This window comes from Bos grunniens, chromosome 6 (assembly GCF_055505025.1).
Source record: "Bos grunniens cultivar Pamir isolate PY7600 chromosome 6, Bosgru_T2T1.0, whole genome shotgun sequence".
Taxonomy (NCBI): domain Eukaryota; kingdom Metazoa; phylum Chordata; class Mammalia; order Artiodactyla; family Bovidae; genus Bos; species Bos grunniens.
This window is the reverse complement of record NC_141170.1, coordinates 100949556-100969786: the sequence shown is the minus strand read 5'-3', so window position 1 is coordinate 100969786 and position 20231 is coordinate 100949556. Positions and strand designations below refer to the sequence as shown.

Here is a 20231-nt window from a genome sequence, read left to right as displayed (position 1 = left end):
TCCCCTGGAGTTGGAAATGGCAACCCACTCCAGTTCTTGCCCGGAAGATCCCATGGACAGAGGAGCCTGGTGAGCTGCGGTCCATGGGGTTGTGAAGAGTTGGACACGACTGAGTGACTGAGCACTGAGAACTCAGAGAAGCGAGGCCCTCAGCCAGCCTGGACGTGTGGGGCAGGGTTCTTGAGGACTTAGCATGGCGCTTACTCTGAGTGAGCGCACTGCTGTAGCCACAGGAGAGGGGTGAGCGTGTTTGCAGGGGCTATGGCAAAGGCATCAGATCCAAGCAGCCTGGTGGAAAGATTGGCATTAATTATCAATAGAACGTCAAATGCAAGACTTGAGAATGTTGGCCCAGGTGAAGGAGGCCTGTCCTGTCACTCTGAGAAGCTTGGCTTTTACCCTGATGGCGATTGAGACGGGGCGGGGGGGGGGGGGGGGGTCTCTGAAGAGTTTAGTGACGTGGTTGAATTTGCATCATCTTGTCATCCTGGGTACAGTGTAGAGTGTGCCTTTGAGCAGATCAAAGCTGGAAGCCAGTAGACTGATTAAAAGGGTGTCACACTTGTCCAGGCAAGAGAAATAAGGTGGAACCAGAAGTTAGGCAAGGAGTGGATTAGTGTAATGTCTGGAGGTAAAATCTGAAGGACTTTGGGACAAAATGCACAAGATGGGACGGCAAAGGGAAGGAACCAGGAAAACTCCGGGGATTCCAGGAGAATAGTGTTCTTATCCCTTGATTTGGGCAGTATGAGTGGGAAGGAGAGCCTGGGAGGAAAGAGAATGCTTTCAGTTTTTGGACATGTTCAAGGTACATGGCAATGGCACCCCACTCCAGTACTCTTGCCTGGAAAATCCCATGGATGGAGGGCCTGGTGGGCTGTAGTCCATGGGGTCGCTGAGAGTCGGACACGACTGAGCGACTTCACTTTCACTTTTCACTTTCATGCATTGGAGAAGGAAATGGCAGCCCACTCCAGTGTTCTTGCCTGGAGAATCTCAGGGATGGGGGAGCCTCGTGGGCTGCCGTCTATGGAGTCGCACAGAGTCAGGCATGACTGAAGCGACTTAGCAGCAGCAGCAAGGGGGATGTCCAGGAGGGTGTGTATACGAGCAAGTTTCAAAAGGGTGTTTAATTTCAGAAATGGAGAGAGTTCAGGCTGGAGAGTTGGTGTGTATGTTGTAGTTTCCACTGTGAAAGCAGTTGAGAAGAGTGCTCCGGGACTGTGTGGGGTGAGCAGTGGGCTCCTGATCAGCTGTGGGCACCGCCAGTGCGGCAGCAAGGGGTGCAGTGGAAGGAGCCCTGGGCAGCCTGTGTGGGATCCACCAGGGAGCAGCCTTGTTGGGGTATGGATGGTCAGTAGTGTCAAATGTGGGCAGAATGGCCTGGCAAGTGCCCATGACCATGGGGATTTTTGTATCATTTGTTTGTTCACCTGTTTTTAATGGAAAATAGTGACTTTTACTTGTTCGTTGTCCATGAAGAAAGAGAAGGTTGAAGATTCCGGATGAAGCAGGACTGAGCAAGTTTCATTAGAGGGAAGGGATTTTTTTTTTTAACTTGTTATTTTGTATTGGGATATAGCCAGTTAACAATGTTGTGACAGTTTCAGGTGAACAGCAGAGGGACTCAGCCATACATACACACGTATCCATTCTCCCCCCAACTCCCCTCCCATCCAGGCCACCACACAGCATTGAGCAGAATTCTGTGTGATCCCTGTCTGCTCTCCGTTTTAATCATAGCAATGTGTACATGTCCATCCCCAACCCCCCAACTATCCAGAAGGAGATTTTTTTTAAACGTATAATTTTAAAAGTTACTTTCCATTTACAGTTACTACAAAATGTTGGCTCCATTCCCTGTGTGGTACAGTGCATCCCTGAACCTATCTTGCACCGAGTAGTTTTGTCTCTCTCACTCCCCACCCCTGTGTTGCCCCTTCCCTCCTCTCCCCTTTGGTAATCACTGATTTTTCTCTCTCTGTGAGTTGGCTTCTTCTTTGTTATATTCACTAGTTGGTTGTGTTTTCAAAGATTCCACGTGTAAGTGATCCCATACAGTGTTAGTCTTTCTTTGTCAAACTTGTGTCATCAGCATGATGCCCTCCAGGCCCATCCATGCTGCCACAGATGGCAAAAGCTCATTCTTTTATATGGCTGAGTGGTATTCCATTGTGGGCTAGGGCATTTTGAATCTGTGAAAGGAGGAGTGCGGGAGGGGATGTAGGTATATTTATACGGCAGAGGGGAGATGGAGAGCATTCGTGTCTGGGGATTTTCTTTTTAAAGTCAGAGGTGTAGCCGTTGGTAAGAGTGGAAGTAGGCTTGAGTGGAGGGACCATAAGAATGATGGTAAATGACAGCAAAAATGGTGGTACTGCCTTGGATGGATAGAGTGAGTGTGGAGCCTGACTTTGAGAACAGGCAGGGGAGTGAAGCCTGAAGGGAGAACTTGGTTTTAGTTAAGACCAGAAAGAAGAAGTAGTTCACTGAAAAGGGCGGAGTATTCCAGAAGACAGAGTGGAGAGGTTTTAGACTGGGCGATGAAGTAATTACCAGAGCTGGGGGTTAGGAGCCATGCAGAAAAATAAAGTTTGGGGTGTGTTAGAGATGTGCAGTGGCTGCAGGGGTTTGTATTTGGCAAGAGAATAAACTAGCCTCAGGGTTCTGAATGGATTTCTGGTGATGTTACTTTTAGGCCAGCACAGGCTGAGGTTGAGTGAGTTATTAAAAGAGCGGCCTGATGGCATTTGCATTGGAGCTGAGCTTTGGCTCACGTTCCTCATAAAGTTTAGGTGAAAGTTCTTGTGGGGCATTTATTCTGCCTCCTGGAACTTCCCAATATATCCGATTTTCAGAATAGCAACCCTTTTAAAATTCTTAGTGCAGAATGGGCTTCTTAATCTGATTTCTTGGGTTTTTATTTTCAGTTTATATTTTTAAAATATAAATTAAACTTTGAGTAATACATTTTGCACTAACTCAACCGAAAAGCTCTTTGACTTGTCCTTGTTATTACTATCGTACCCTTGGTTCCTGTGATTATTCTTTGTTACGTTTCTGCGCACATCTTTTTCCTAAGGATCGCAACAATGCAAGGCGGATTCACGAGGGTGCGAGTTTGCCTTTCTTTGAAGTGTTTGTCGATGCTCCCCTGCATGTTTGTGAACAGAGGGATGTCAAGGGACTCTACAAAAAAGCACGGGCTGGAGAAATTAAAGGTAAGTAATATGTTTTTTCCCCAATTTGTCTTTCCTTAAATATTTCATCTTACCATATCTGAGACGGATAATCTTTTCTAAAAGACGAAAGTATTCGAACAACTTGAAGCTCCTTGAGAAGAGTGAGTGGGTCTTACTACACAGTTGGATCTCTCAGGCCTAACCAGTAGTAGTACTGTGTATTCTCCGCATCATCCATCAGGTTAAAATCCTACTCACAAGACAGGTTTTAGAGGACTTGGATTTTGGGGGCTGGTGGAAACATATTGGTGTAATTTGGTGCCTAGCACTTCTGTGGTCTTTGTTCTAGTGAAAATGTAAGAAATTCCATAGTGAATGGGGAAAATGCCTAAATTATAAGCATCTTGAGAGCAAGGAAAATGTCTCATTCTTATGTATAACATTGTGCTTGGAATGATCTGAAATTCATTCTATGTGTGATTGTTGCATTAGATTGAATTAACATATCAAAGTACATGCAGCTTATATTTTCAGTTTTATAGTCTGTTCCCATAGTTTCAACTCTGATGAAAATTTGGCATAGAAACATTTAGAACTTGTTCCTCTGTGGCCTTTGATACCAGTCATTCTATTTATCTTTTAGACATCCTTTGACATTGGTCCTGGTCTGTTATTATTATTAACAGTAAGAGAGAGCAGGCCAACATGAAAAAAGCATCAAAGATAGATATTTAGTTTACACTCTTTGGGATCAATTCATGCTGGTAACTTTTATTTGCCTTCCCAGCAGGGAATATGTGATAGCCTGGGACTATCAGAAGCTCCCAGGAGTTCCATGAAGTATAAATTTTGGCACCAGCTTCTGACCCTGAAAAGGAAAAGGTGGAACAGGAAGGAAAATGCTTGTTAAGCTCTTTTGTCTGGGCCTGGGAATGCATTAGCAGTTGGGGCGAGTTCCACTGAATCTGGTGGTGAATTTGGTTCCTTGGGCAGGCTCGTGTCCAGTCTTGCCACCTTGGAAGCTCAGTTTGACCCATGAAGCCTGTACTTTCTTGACTCAGGGAGAACAGTTCTGAATGTGATAAAAACAGGAAGGGAACCAGTTTATCCATTTAGTTTCTAGGTCACCCTCTGGCTTACCTGGTAGCTCAGCTGGTAAAGAATCTGTCTACAATGCAGGAGACCCCGATTCAATTCCTGGGTCAGGAAGATCCCTTGGAGAAGGGATAGGCTACCCACTCCAGTATTCATGGGCTTCCCTGGTGGCTCAGACAGTAAAGAATCTGCCTGCAATGTGGGAGACCTGGGTTTGATCCCTGGGTTGGGAAGACCCCTGGAGGAGGGCATGGCAACCCACTCCAGTATTCTTGCCTGGAGAATTCCATTGACAGAGGAGCCTGGTGGGCTACAGCCCATGGGGTTGCAGAGTCAGACACGACTCAGTGAATGAGCACACAGCTCTCTCTGTTGATTATCAGTGTTCACTTCTGTTTGTTTGTCATAGAGATTTGCAAAGAGAAGCTGAAGGATGTGTCCAGGATCCTGATGTCTGAATCTTTTACTTATTTTAACTGTAGTTGGTTTTGTTGTTTTTGCAAGGATGGATTGGTGAGGGAGGTAGGTTTGTCTGCCCACCTGGAGTAAGCACCCTCTTTACCATTTTTTGTGTTATTAGAATTTAGCACAAAGCATGGCCTAAAAGTAGGAAGTCAAGAGATAACCTGGAGTAGCAGCTGGCTTGGCCTTGGAGTACAAAATGAAGCAGGGCAAAGACTAACAGAGTTTTGCTAAGAGAACGCACTAGTCATAGCAAACACCCTCTTCAGCAACACAAGAGATGACTGTATACATTAATACCACCAGATGGTCAATATGAAAATCAGATTGATTATATTGATTATATTCTTTGTAGTTGAAGATGAAAAAGCTCTATACAGACAGTAAAAAGAAGACAGGGAGTTGACTGTGGCTCAGATCATGAACTTATTGCAAAATTCAGACTTAAATTGAAGAAAGTAGGGAAAACCGCTGGACCATTCGATGAAAGTGACAAATAGATTCAAGGGATTAGATCTGGTAGAATTCCTGAAGAACTATGGATGGAGGTTCATGACATTATACAGGAGGCGGTGATAAAAACCATCCTGAAGAAAAAGAAATGCAGAAAGGCAAAATGGTTGTCTGAGGAGGCCTTACAAATAGCTGAGAAAAGAAGAGAAATGAAAGGCAGAGGAGGAAAGGAAAGATATACCCATCTGAATGTAAAGTTTCAGAGAATAGCAAGGAAAGATAAGAAAGCCTTTATAAGTGATCAGTGCAAAGAAATAGAGGAAAGCAATAGAATGGGAAAGACTAGAGATCTGTTCAAGAAAATTAGAGATTAGGGAACATTTCATGGAAAAGTGGGCTTAATAAAGGACAGAAATAGTAGGGACCTAACAGAAGCAGAAGATATTAAGAAGAGGTGGCAAGAATATACAGAAGAACTATACAAAAAAGATCATAATGACCTGGATAACCACAATGATGTGATCACTCACCTAGAGCCAGACATCCTGGCGTGTGTAGTCAAGTGAGCCTTAGGAAGCATCACTATGAACAAAGCTAGTGGAGGTGATGGAATTCTAGCTGAGCTATTTCAGATTCTAAAAGATGATGCTGTGAAAGTGCTGCACTCAATATGCAAGCAAATATGGAAAACTCAGCAGTGGCCACAGGACTGGAAAAGGTCGCTTTTCATTCCCATCCCAAAGAAAGGCAATGCCAAAGAATGCTCAAACTACCACACGATTATCCTCATTTCATGTGCTGGCAAAGTAATGCTCAAAATCCTCCAAGCGAAGGTGGGAGGGGGTTCAGCATGGGGAACACATGTACACCCATGGCTGATTCATGTCAACGTATGGCAAAAACTACTATAATATTGTAAAGTAATTAGCCTCCAATTAAAATAAATTAATTAATTTTAAAAAATCCTTCAAGCGAGGCTTCAATAGTATGTGAACTGGGAACTTCCACATGTACAAACTGGATTTAGAAAAGGCAGAGGAACCAGAGATCAAATTGCCAACATCCGTTGGATCATAAAAAAAGCTAGAGAATTCCAGAAAAAATATCTACTTCTGCTTCATTGACTACGCTAAAGCTTTTACTGTGTGGATCACAACAACCTGTGGAAAATTCTTCAAGAGATGGGAATACCAGACCACCTTACCTGCCTCCTGAGAAATCTGCATGCAGGTCAAGAAGCAACAAGTAGAACTGGACATGAAACAATGGACTGGTTCCAAATTGGGAAAGGAGTACGTCAAATGGTATATTGTCACCCTGCTTATTTAACTTATGTACAGAATACATCATGCAAAATGCCAGGCTGGATGAAACACAAGCTGGAATCAAGATTGCAGGGAGAAATATAAATAATCTCAGATATGCAGATGACACCATTCTTATGGAAGAAGGCAAAGAGGAATTAAAGAGCCTCTTGATGAAGGTGAAAGAGGAGAGTGAAAAAGCTGGCTTAAAACTCAACATTCAGAAAACAAAGATCATAGCATCCGGTCCCATTACTTCATGGCAAATAGATGGGGAAACAATGGAAACGGTGACAGACTTAATTTTCTTGGGCTCCAGAATCACTGCAGACAGTGACTGCAGCCATGAAATTAAAAGACACTTGCTCCTTGGAAGAAAAGCAATGACAAACCTAGACAGCATATTAAAATGCAGAGATGTTATTTTGCCATCAAAAGTCTATATAGTCAAAGCTATGGTTTTTCTACTAGTCATGTATGGATGTGAGAGCTGGACAGTAAAAAAGGCTGAGTGCCAAAGAATTGATTCCTTTGGACTCTGGGGCTGGTGAATACTCTTGAGAGTCTCTTGGACAGCAAGGAGATCAAACCAGTCAATCCTAAAGGAAATGAACCCTGAATATACATTGGAAGGACTGATGCTGAAGCTCCAAACCTTTGGCCGCCTAATGTGAAAAGCCTACTGATTGGAAAAGGTCCTGCTGCTGGGAAAGATTGAAGGTAGGAGAAGGGGACAACAGGGGATGAGATGGTTTGATGGCATCACCAACTCAATGGACATGAGTTTGAGCAAATACTGGGAGATGGTGAATGACAGGGAAGCCTGATGTGCTGTAGTCCACGGGGTCACAAAAAGTCGGACACGACTGAGCGACTGAACAACAAATGGCCCAAAGCATCATACTTAGTACATACACAGTAAATGCTTGTGGAATGGTATGGAAGTTGGAGTAGAAATCATGTGTTTAGCACATTGACCTCCGCTGTCTATTTGCAAAGTTTGTGTTTGGTGCTAGGGATGTAAAGTTGAATAAGACCAAAGCCAAAATAGCTTAAGTCACTTGCAGTTTGCATTCTGCATCTGGGAGTATGTTTGTATTAGTTCAGTTTTCTACGTGTTGCTTGTTTGCCAAGTATTTCTTAATTCCTCTGACTAGGCATTGATAAAACGTTCCTTAGGTTAATGTATACCCGTGTGCTTGAGTGTACCCACATTTATTTATTTTAGGTTAGCCATAATATTAGAGTTCCTGACCGGGTAGTCTTTAGAAATCATTCGTTGTTAGAATGGTGCTTAGAGAGTTTCTTAGCAATGATCCTTGATGGTAAAAATTCAAGGACAGGTGGTATTACATCCATTCAGTGGACCTCAGGCTTTTATATGGCATTACTAAACTGTAAGTGTATGCCTAAGTCAGATACTTTTAATACCTAGATTATTTTCATGATTAGTTCTTAAGTAGTTATAATCTACTTATATAAATGTTTTCCTCACAATGTACATTTATTATAATCACTTACGGGATAAATTAAGGAGGAGGAAACTTCCTGGACTTTTAAAATGTTAAACCAAACCTCCCAACACAGTGATCTTCAAGCTTTGCTGCACACAAGGATCACCTAGGAGAACTTAAAAAATCTAGTGCCAAGGCTGAACCCCAGACCAATGAAATCAGAATCTCTTGAGGGTAGGACCTGGTGATTCCAAGTTGTAGCCACATTTGAGAATTAGAACTTATGAACTAGAGTTTTAAATAACCAGATTTGTTTGTTCCCGATCTATGTTACTGTGACTTACCAGTGATACTGTTGGAAGTATCAGTAATGCAAAAATTTCTTCTTGGGCTTGGGACTTTATGTGATACTTAGGAATATGAGATAGAAAAAGAATGAAATAGGTGGGTTGTAGACTTATAGTGTTCATCTCAAAGCTTCTTTGATACCTATGCCTCTTTTTAAGAAAAAAAAATCTTTGAATTTTATGTTGGAATATAGTCAGCGAACAATGTTGTGGTAGTTTCAGGTGGACAGCAAAGGGACTCAGCCACACACAATACATGTATCCATTCTTCCCCAGACTCCCCTCCCATCGAGGCTGCTGCATACCTTTGAGCAGAGTTCCCTGTGCTATACAGTAGGTCCTTTTGGTTTTCCATTTTAAATATAACAGAGTGTACATGTCCATCCCAAAGTCCCCAACTGTCCCTTCCCCTTGTCCTTCTCCTCCTGCAATCATTAACTTTGTTCTCTAAGCCTGTGAGTCTCTTTCTGTTTTGTAAGTCGGTTCATTTGATGCCTATGCCTCTTAATAGTAATGATTTTAAATTCGTATTTACCATTCTAACCCAGGAATTGGTGTTCCAAGGCAAATAGGCCCTGAATGACTTAGGTATGGAATAATGTGAAAGACAGGAATAGCATACGTTTAGCTCAGTCAGCCCATTCTGTGGTAGCAACATGTATTCTTTCTCTTCTAGCAGTTACACAGTAGCACATATATGATAGGGAAAATCCAAATAGTGGTTAATACCTAAATTGATTGCATTTGATTGTGGAACGTATTTGATGATATAACAGGATTCCTCACCTACGTTTTACTTGAGCCAATAGTAGTTAATGGATCCTGATTAACTTAATGTGATCTTGAACACTGACTGTGGTGGCAGAAGAAGCTTGCAGAGCTTTAATTTGGCTGCAGATAATCCTGGTGAATATAATGGACAGATTGACTTGGCATCAGTTTTTTCACTGAGAGGAAAAAAGACCTCGATGAGGTTGGTTGTATGCCCAGAGCTTAGGCACTATGTCCTGTGTCCCTGTGGAGAAATTGGATGCTCTGGGTCACTTTGTATTCATTCCTGTTTCTTCTTACAAGGCACTTACTTAACAGAGGGAAGGAAAGGTGATAGAAGTATTGTCTGACTTCATTATTTGAAGACTCCAGGTCTGCACATGTGCCTACTCACTCAAGCTTATTTGTAACCCCCACATCAGTGTAGCCACAGTGCTTTGGCTTGTAAACACACACAGAGCAGCAGCGTTTTAGTCACCCAGAGTACACGGTCCCGGCTCAAGTCTGAACAACGCCTTTGTGTTTCAGCTCTCATGCTGCAAAGGAGTGTGCTTTACACGGCCTGTTCAGTGCCATGTCTTTTATTTTTTAGCTTTTTGGTGATTTTGCTTTTTTAAAATGCACTCCTCTACCTTGGCATGGTGCTGAAGTGTTGTCTGGTTGTTTGAACTGCAGGAAGACTGACCTGTCTTGGGGAGAAAATACACGTGTTAGATAAGTAAGTTTTGTTCAGATGTGAATTCTGGTGCTTGTAGCCATTATTTTGGTGTTAATGAATCAACTATATATATATATATAAATATTCATTAAAAGTTATATATTAATTGGTTGATAAAAATTTGGTGACAGGAGGCTCACAGGAACCCACCTCCATGTATCTGCTTGGAGCTGTGGTTTAGTATTCACTACATCTGTGTTTGTGGCATTTGAACATGATCACTGCGAATAAGGAGGATCGACTGTTTATGTTCAGAGAGGGAACAAAAGTTTAATTAGAAATCTTCTCCCCAGAAAGAAGTTTCAGTAATATGACCCTGTAACCTAAAGGGGAGTGTAAAAATGAACTTCAGCATAGCAGAGACTTGCGCTGAAGAAACAAACCTATTTTAATTTGCACCCTCTCTGTCATCTGTTACCTTTTATAGGTTTCACTGGGATTGATTCTGAATATGAAAAGCCAGAGGCCCCTGAATTAGTGCTGAAAACAGACTCCTGTGATGTAAATGACTGTGTCCAGCAGGTGGTGGAGCTTCTACAGGAACGGGTAAGAGGATGTCAAAGAGCGAATTCCCAGAGAATGATTATGTCCGATTTATAACATTCCCTCTCCAAATGAAGGATGGTGGTAATATGGAGTAACATGTATATTTTAAGTTCTTTTTTTTCTTCCAATTTTATTGAAACAAAATCGACATACAGCATTGTATGTTTATAGTGTACAGCATAATGATTTGACTTACATCATGAAGTGACTATCACAGTAAGTTAGTGAACATCCATCATCTCATATAGACCCAAAATTAAAGAAATAGAAATGTTTGTGAGTGTGTGTGCGTGTGATAACTCTTAGGATTTGCTCTCTCAGGAACTTTAGTATATAACATACAGCAGGGCTAATGGCACTTGTAATGTTGTCCAGGACATCCCCAGTATTCACCTTATCACTGGAGATTGTGCTTCTTGACTACTTTCCTCCAGTTCCCTCTCCTCCCCGCCCCTTCCTCTGGTAATTACAAATCTGATCTCTTTCTTTGTGAGTTTGTTTGTATGTTTGTGTGTTTTTAAAGCATTCAGTTCAGTTCAGTCGCTCAGTCGTGTCCGACTCTCTGCGACCCCATGAATCGCAGCACGCCAGGCCTCCCTGTCCATCACCACCTCCCGAAGTTCACTCACACTCACGTCCATCGAGTCAGTGATGCCATCCAGCCATCTCATCCTCTGTCGTCCCCTTCTCCTCCTGCCCCCAATCCCTCCCAGCATCAGAGTCTTTTCCAATGAGTCAGCTCTTCACATGAGGTGGCCAAAGTACTGGAGTTTCAGCTTTAGCATCATTCCTTCCAAAGAACACCCAGGGCTGATCTTCAGAATGGACTGGTTGGATCTCCTTGCAGTCCAAGGGACTCTCAAGAGTCTTCTCCAACACCACAGTTCAAAAGCATCAATTCTTCAGCGCTCAGCCTTCTTCACAGTCCAACTCTCACATCCATACATGACCACAGGAAAAACCATAGCCTTGACTAGACGGACCTTTGTTGGCAAAGTAATGTCTCTGCTTTTCAATATGCTATCTAGGTTGGTCATAACTTTTCTTCCAAGGAGTAAGCGTCTTTTAATTTCATGGCTGCAGTCACCATCTGCAGTGATTTTGGAGCCCCAAAAATAAAGTCTGACACTGTTTCCACTGTTTCCCCATCTATTTCCCATGAAGTGATGGGACCGAATGCCATGATCTTCGTTTTCTGAATGTTGAGCTTTAAGCCAACTTTTTCACTCTCCTCTTTCACTTTCATCAAGAGGCTCTTTAGTTCCTCTTCACGTTCTGCCATAAGGGTGGTGTCATCTGCATATCTGAGGTTATTGCTATTTCTCCCGGCAATCTTGATTCTAGCTTGTGCTTCTTCCAGTTGACCTAGAACCCTGGGTTGGTTTCTGTCACACCACAGAATGGTGTTTTTATACATTCCAAAATGATCACCATAATAAATCTAATTATTACATGTCACCACAAAAATATTACTTAGTTATTAACTATATTCCACACATTGTATATTTCTCTTGGAGCTGTAGGTTTGTACCTCTGAATCAACCTCACCTATTTCTTTCCTTCTCCCCAGTCCCTTCTCTTCTGGTAAACACCCTTTTGTTCTCTGTGTCAATAACTCTGTTTCTGTTTTGTTAAGCTTGTTCATTTGTTTTTTTAGATTCCATATATAAGTGAAATCATACAATGTTTCTTTTTCTCTGTCTGACTTAATCATATCCTCTGGGTCATCCATACTGTCATAAGTGGCAAGATTCCATTCTCTTTTATGGCTAATTTTCATTGTATACATCTACCACAACTTTATTCATTCATCTATTGATGGGTACTTGGGTTGCATCCATATCTGGGATGTGTAAATAATGCTACATAGGGGTGTGTATATTTTTTCTAATTAGTGTTTTTATTTTCTTTGGACAAATACCTAGAAGAGTTATTGCTGGATCATATGATAGCTCTATTTTTATTTTTTTGAGGACTATCCGTGCTGTTTTCCTAAGTGGCTACACTAATATATATTCCACCAATAGAGTATGAGGGTTCCCTTTTCTACACATTCTTGACAATACTTGCTATAACTTGTTGTATTTTTTGAAAATAGCCCTTCTGACAGGTGTGAGGTAATGTCTCATTTTGGTTTTGATTTGTGTTTCCCTGATGATCATTGATGTTGAGCATCTTTTCATGGACCTGTTTATCAGTTGCATGTCTTCTTTGTGAAAATGTCTGTTCAGCTTCTCAGAGCCTCTGCCTATTTTTTAATCTTTTTTTTTTATGTTAGTTGTATGAGTTCTTTGTATATTTTGGATATTAACCTTATCAGATGGATCATTTGAAAAATATCTTCTCCCATTCAGTAGGAGACCTTTTTGTTTTGTTGTTAATTTCCTTTGCTGTGCAAATGCTTTTGTTTTTATGTAGTCCCATATGTTTGTTTTTGATGGTGTTTCCATTGCTGAAGAGACATAGCCAAAAAAATGTTATTAAGGCCAGAGACCATACTGTGTGTGTTTTCTTGTAGAAGTTTTATGGTTTCAGGTCTTACATTTAAGACTTTAATCCATTTTTAATTTATTTTTTATATGGTGTGAGAAAGTTGGCAGTTTGATTCTTTTGCCTGTAGCTATCCAGTTTTCCTAAAATTGTTTATTGAAGAGGCTGTCTTTTTCCTATTGTATATTCTTGGCCCGCTTGTTGTAGATTAATTGCCCATATAAGTGTGGGTTCATTTCTGGGCTCTCTATTCTGTTTGTTTGATCTGTGTGTTTTTGTACCATAACATTTTGAGGACTGTAGCTTTATAGTGTAGTTTGAAATTTTTAGGGAGCGTGATACCTCCAGCTTTGTTCTTCTTTCTCAAGATTGTTTTAGCTGTTTGGAGTCTTCTGTGTTTCCATACAAAATTTAAGATTATTTATTCCACTACTGTAAAAAATGCCATTAGTAATTTGTTAGGGATTGCATTGAATTTGTAGACTGCCTTGAGTAGTGTGCTCATTTTAACTGAACTAATTCTTTCGATCCATGGCCAAGGTATATCTTTCCATCTGTCATCTTCAGTTTCTTTCATTAGTGTCTTATAGTTTTCTGGTAACAAGTCTTTTACTTGCTTAGCTAGATTTATTCCTATTTTATTCTTTTTGATGTGATTGCAAATGGAATTGTCTTAAGATCTCTTTCTGATAGCTGATTGTTAGTGTATAGAAATGCAACAGATTTCCGTATATTAATTTTGTAACCTACAACTTTACCAAATTCGTTGATTAACTCTAGTAGTTTTTGGTAGTCTCTTGCAGATTTTCTACGATTTTCTGTGTTGTTTCCTTATTCTATGGTTACTTTTAATGTACTACCAGATTTCTCCAGTGGTGAGCTGTTCCACCTCGTCCTTAGTGTGGGATCTGGCCTGCAGAGAGATTTCCCCAGTGTTTCTACTTTACCTGCAGCTTTTAGCATTCACTCGATGCCTGTACTAGTGTTCTTGCTCCTCTCTCAGCAGTAAACTACTGTTTATTACCACACTTATTACCACTTACTACCTCGAGCTAGCTGGGCTTGGAGAAGGCAATGGCACCCCACTCCAGTACTCTTGCCTGGAAAATCCCATGGACAGAGGAGCCTGGTGGGCTGCAGTCCATGGGGTCGCTAAGAGTCGGACACGACTGAGCGTCTTCCCTTTCACTTTTCACTTTCGTGCATTGGAGAAGGAAGTGGCAACCCACTCCAGTGTTCTTGCCTGGAGAATCCCAGGGACGGGGGAGCCTGGTGGGCTGCCGTCTATGGGGTTGCACAGAGTTGGACACGACTGAAGCGACTTAGCAGGAGCAGCAGCAGCTGGGCTCATGATGGGGAAGTGGTGGTGGTTTCCAGTTCTACTGAAGTTGCAGCTTCAGTCTTTTTTCTTTTTTAATAAAGGAGGCACAATATTTTTAAAATTAATTAACTTCTTTCTTTTTATTTTTTGACTGCGCTGGGTCTGCATTGCTCTGCATGGGCTTTCTCTAGCTGTGGTGAGCAGGGGCTACTCTTCATTGTGGTGCATGGGCTTCTCACTGGGGTTGCTTCTTTTGCTGCAGAGCACAGCTCTAGGCATATGGGCTAGGTGGTTGTAGTGCACAGGCTTAGTTGCTCTGTGGCACGTGGGATCTTCCTAGAGCAGGGATGAAACACATATCCACTGCCTTGGCAGGCAGATTCTTATCCACTGTCCCACCAGGGAAGTCCCAGCTTCAGTCTTAAGCAGGACCTGTGTCCCTAGGGCTTGAGGGGGTTCTTTCTCAATGTCTCTTCCCCTCCCTGCACGGTAGCTAGCCTCTCCTTGAACCTGGGAGGTCTTGGAGGATGAGTCTTGTGCTCCTCACGTGTAGATCCCTGGTTTGTATTGGTTCAGGGTCTTGGGCCAAGACAGTTTCTTCTACCTCCTTTCGGTGGACCATACTTGGTTCTATTGTTGCTGTTGTTCAGTTGCTAAGTTGTGTTCAAATCTTTGTGACTCCATGGACTAAAGCATGCCAGGCTCCTCTGTCCTCCGCTGTCTCCCAGAGTCTGCCCAAATTCATGTCCATTGAATCAGTGATGCTATCTAACCATCTCATCCTCTTCTGGTCCCTTCTTCTTTTGCCTTTATTTTTTCCCAGCATAAGGGTCTTTTCAAGTGAGTTGACTCTCTGCATCAGCTGACCAAAGTATTGGAGCTTCAGCTTCATTTAGCTTTAGTCCTTCCAGTGAATATTCAGGGTTGATTTCCTTTAGGATTGACTGGTTTCATCTCCTCGCAGTCCAGGGAACTCTCAAGAGTCTTCTGCAGCACCACAATTCAAAAACATCAATTCTTCAGTGCTCAGCTGAAGATCATAAAGATCTCAGTTGGATCTTTATGATCCAACTCTCACATCTGTACATGACTACTTGCTTCTACAGAACTCCCCCAAAACAGTGGACCCTGGGCGGAGTGAGGGGTCCTTGCCGTCCTCCTTCAGCTTAAGGCTTTTGTGTTGGATGAGACAGTGTTGCAGGGGGCAGGCAGAGCCTTGTGCCTACACCACTGAGGGAGCTCACTCTCCGGTCTCCAGACCTGCTTCTCATCTTCCTTCTGCAAACCTGTTACAGGCCCGCTTAGGGTGAGTGCAGAACTCCTAGTGTCTGAGTTCCCAGTGATAACAACCTGCCACACAAGTCCACACTCAGCCATTGGAGTTTTTAAATCTTTAAAGCTGTTTTCTTCTTTCTGTCTTTACTATAGCCATCTCTTCTTCCCATCCTCTACTATAGGGAGATAATTCACGTGTCTTGACTTTTTTTGGTGGGACTTGTCACTCTTTGGAAGCAGTTCATGTTACTGAGTTAGGACCTCAGCTCTGTGATGGGTTCAGGAAAGTTTGATTTTATAGATTAGCTGGTCTTTTTCTTTGTTAGGTGGTCAGTTGGGAGATCTGTTTCATTTTCAGTGTACTGTCTATCCTTACTCTCCTTTGTGGGGTTGTTTATAGTTTTCTTATAAATTTGTATGAAATTAGTAAGGTGAAACTAGAGGTAAAAAACTTGCCTGCCAAGGGAGAGACATGTGAGAGATGCGGGTTCAGTCCCTGGGTTGGGGAAGATCCCCTGGAGATGGAAATGGCAACCCACTCCAATATCCTTGTCTGGAGAATCCCATGGACAGAGGCACCTAGAGGGCTACAGACTGTGGGGTCGCAAAGGGTCGGACATGACTGAAGCAACTTAGCACGCACGCACAGTAAGTATTCTGTGTCATTTTCATTGAGCTGTGTTTTCAGTATTTTTTCTTTCTTTTTAAATTTATTTTTGGCTGTGCTGAGTCTTTATTGCTGCATGCAGGCTCTCTCTAGTTGCACCAGGCTGGGGCTAGTCTCCATCACAGTGCATGGTCTTCTCATTGCCTAGACTTCTCGAGCCGGCGTGCAGGCTTCAGTAGTTCGGGTCATGAGCTCAGTAGGCAGGGCGCGTGGGCTGAGTGGTTGTGGCACAGGGCCTTAGTTGCTCCGTGGCATGTGGGATCTTCCTGAACCAGGGATCGAACCCATGTCTCCTGCATTGACAGGTGGACTCTTAACCACTGGACCACCAGGGAAGTTCCTTCCTTTATATTTTGAGATAATTTTGTTTGTATGTTTTGTGTTGTGAACCCATATTTTCTTTTTTAAGACTTGTCATATCAGTGTTGGAAAGTTATACATAGTTCTATTTTCTGTTAGTTTGAATTATCTATTTTCTACATCTAGTGATTCTTATGTGTGTTATGAAACTTCAGAAAAATGCACATAGATATTGTAAAGTTTTGGTTCATGAATCTCTGAATCCATTTTATGGGCTTTAGATAATTCCAGATAGTTCAGACACTTAAAAAAGGGATTAGTTACTTAATAAGTGATGGCCATCCTCCTTCCTTCCTTTCTTTCCTTCAATTCCTAAACACTTCTTTGGGACCCTGCTCAGAATAGCATCATTTGAATTTGACCCTTTAGTACATAGAGGATATTTTTTTTTGGTAGTAGTGGTCAGATGATTTTTTTTTTTTAATTAATAAAATTTTGTGACTCTTCTGTGAATCTAAAAGTAGGACAGAGTTCTTATATATCCTTCATTAGCTTCCTCTTAGGTTAATAACTTGCATAATCATAGATCGTCTCTCAGCACTGTGAAATTAACCTTGGTACTAAAGCACAAGCTTATTTGGATTTCACCAGTTTTCCCACTAATGTCCTTTCCTGTTCTCTGATTCAATCCAAGATTCTTCACTGTATGGACTTACTTTTAACCATGATTCTGTAAAGTGAAACTACAGGCTCACATGATGTCTGTTATGCACAGGATTTTGCTTCCCCCCAACCCAGTGGTAAAAAAGGCAGGATTGACTGTCACTGTAATTTTAGGCTCATGCTACTCGATATTCCCTCAAGTGGTCACCCCACCTCCAGTTCTATATGCCTTTTATTCCACTTTATGTTGTTGGCAGAATCATCTTTCTAAAATGTAGTCTGATCCTTTCTGTCATTTACTCTAAAATATGTATTGATTTTCCCCAGTGTTTGTAGGATTAAGGTGACTTGTGTTCAAGGTTCTCCATAGTTTGGTTTGAAGCTGCATTTTTTCTTATATCTTTCACTACAGTGTTTACCTGTTTGTTTGTTTGTTTTTTTCCTTTTTTTGATGCTGTTACTTGCCTTAATCTCTGTGGCCTTAATTTTTGCCTTGCTCCTAATTTGTTTGTTCCTAATTAATGATTCTTCCTTTTATATTGTCTGTGTTATGGTCTCTTCCTCCTTTTATTAGTCTATACTGTGCTTGCTAGACAGTCTCATAATTGGACAGTTTCATTCAAGGTTTTGGAAAAAGGAATAGATAAGGAACTAATGTCTAATAAATGCTTGTTGTAAAGGACATGTATGTGGGGCTTTGTTTTTTAAAGTATTTGCTTTGATGGTTAGAACTGGGGGAAAGTGGTCTTTCTTCTTCTTTAGCTTCTAACCAGTTCTCCCTTGAATTACTATCGTGGTTTCCCCCTTGGTCTTTGCACTGAGTGTATATGTCATCTAATTGTATTCACACAGTTAACCTATGAGTATTTCAGAGATCTGTGCTAACCTGCTCATGAATATATTGGATTCTGTATCTAGGACTCCAGGTACATGAATTCCTAGAACTCATTTTCACATGCTTCTGGCTTTTACTTTCAAGTGGCCTCATTACACCTCAAGTACAATATAAATAATTTTACAGCAGAAGGATATTCTGGCACTATTCTAGTTTAAGATAGAAATTTTCTTTTGAAAAATTATTCATTTGGGTCGTGACAAAAGAAATGTAAAAGCTTTCTTGACGCAGTTGCTTTTTCAGGTACCACCCTCTTTTGGGGAAGGATTTCAATTATATGCTTTCCTAAGGAAATTATTTCACTTCACATTTGAAAGTATGTATTTCTGCTTGTACTGATCGATCCTGTAGATTAATTTAGCAGATACTCGGTGCCGTACATACTAGGCACCGTGCAAACCACTGTGGGTGTGGCAGTGAATTACACAGTACAGATTCCTGCCTCATGAACCTTAATTTTTGGTCCTTTGTTGTTCAATTGCTCAGTTGTGTCCTACTCTTCGAGACCCCCATGGACTGCAGCACGCCAGGCTCCCCGTCCTTCATGATCTCCCAGAGCTTGCTCAAACTCACGTCCATTGAGTCAGTGATGCCATCCAACCATCTCATCCTCTTTCGTCCCCTTCTCCTCCTGCCTTCAATCTTTCCCATCATCAAGGTCGTTTCTACTTAGTTGGCTCTTCACGTCAGGTGGCCAGAGTATTGGAGCTTCAGCTTCAGCATCAGTTCTTCCAACATTCAAGATTGATTTCCTTTAGGATTGACTGGTTTGGTCTCCTTGCAGTCCAAGGGACTCTCAAGAGTCTTCTCCAACACCACAGCTCAAAAGCACCAACTTCAGCCTTTTTTGTGGTCCAAGTCTCACATCCAACTACTGGAAGAACCATAGCTTTGTTGTTGGCAAAGTAATGTCTCTGGTTTTTAATACACAGTCCAGGTTTGTGCTTCCAGGGAGCAAGTGTCTTTTAATTTCATGGCTGCAGTCACTATCTACAGTGATTTTGGAGCCCAAGAAAATAAAGTCTGTCACCGTTTCCATTTTTTCCCCATCTATTTGCCATGAAGTGATGGGACCAGATACCATGATCTTCATTTTTTGAATGTTGAATTTTAAGCCGGCTTTTTCACTCTCCTCTTTCACTTTCATCTACAGGCTCTTTAATTCCTCTTCACTTTCTGCCATAAGTGTGGTGTCATCTGCATATCTGAGGTTATAGATATTTCTCCCTGCAATCTTGATTCCAGCTTGTGCTTCATCCAGCCTGGCATTTCGCATGATGTACTCTGCATATAAGTTAAATAAGCAGGGTGACAGTATAGAGCCTTGACGTACTCCTTTCCTGATTTGGAACCAGTCCATTGTTTCATGTCCAGTTCTATCTGTTGCTTCTTGAACTGCATACAGGTTTCTCAGGAGGCAGGTAAGGTGGTCTGGTATTCCCATCTCTTTCAGAATTTTCCACAGTTTGTTGTGATACACACAGTGCAAGGAAAGGCAACCCACTCCAGGATTCTTGCCTGGAGAATCCAGGACAGAGGAGCCTGGCAGGCTACAGTCTATGGGGTCGCAAGAGTTGTACACGACTTAGCTTCTAAACCACCACCACACAGTCAAAGGCTGTGAAGCATGGTCAGTGAGGGAGAAGTAGATGTTTTTCTGGAATTCTCTAGCTTTTTCTATGAGCCAAAGGATGTTGGTGATTTGATCTCTGGTTCCTCTGCCTTTTCTAAATCCAGCTTGAACATCTAGAATTTCTCGGTTTAGGTACTGTTGAAGCCTAACTTGGAGAATTTTGAGCATTACCTTGCTAGTATGTGAAATGAGTGCAGTTGTATGGTAGTTTGAACATTCTTTGGCGTTGCCCTTCTTTGGGATTGAAATGAAAACTGACCTTTTCCAGTCTTGTGGTCACTGCTGTTTTCCATATTTGCTGGCATATAGAGTATAGCACTTTAATATCCTCTTATAGGATTTGAAATAGCTCAGCTAGAATTCCATCACCTCCACTAGCTTTGTTCCTTACAACCTTTATTTTTGGATATTTGGTTCTTAGAACCATTATTTATAATTATAAGCTAGAATGACTGTATAAATTCTTTTCTTTTATAACATGAGATAGAATTTTTAAAAAATTCAAGAAAGAAATTCACACACATATATAAGTACTTCTCTTCTGATGTTTGTTCTCTTTTGATTGACTTTCTCACAAAGTTGAATCTCAAATGAGCATTAGGGCACATGGGGAAACCAGTGAATACTTGACATTAAGCTCAAAGTTTATGGTGAT

General features: G+C 41.6%; 1 protein-coding gene across 5 annotated transcripts in view; it reads left to right on the top strand.

Moving 5' to 3' along the window:
* The window catches only part of PAPSS1 (3'-phosphoadenosine 5'-phosphosulfate synthase 1), a 125470-nt gene that overhangs the window by 37601 nt on the left and 67638 nt on the right, over positions 1-20231 (top strand). For all 5 annotated transcript variants that reach the window (XM_086406969.1, XM_086406967.1, XM_086406970.1 and 2 more), the window contains 2 exons: positions 3083-3221; positions 10214-10332. In XM_086406969.1, the coding sequence (XP_086263095.1) occupies positions 3083-3221; positions 10214-10332 (258 nt within the window). The remainder of the gene's footprint in view (positions 1-3082; positions 3222-10213; positions 10333-20231) is intronic.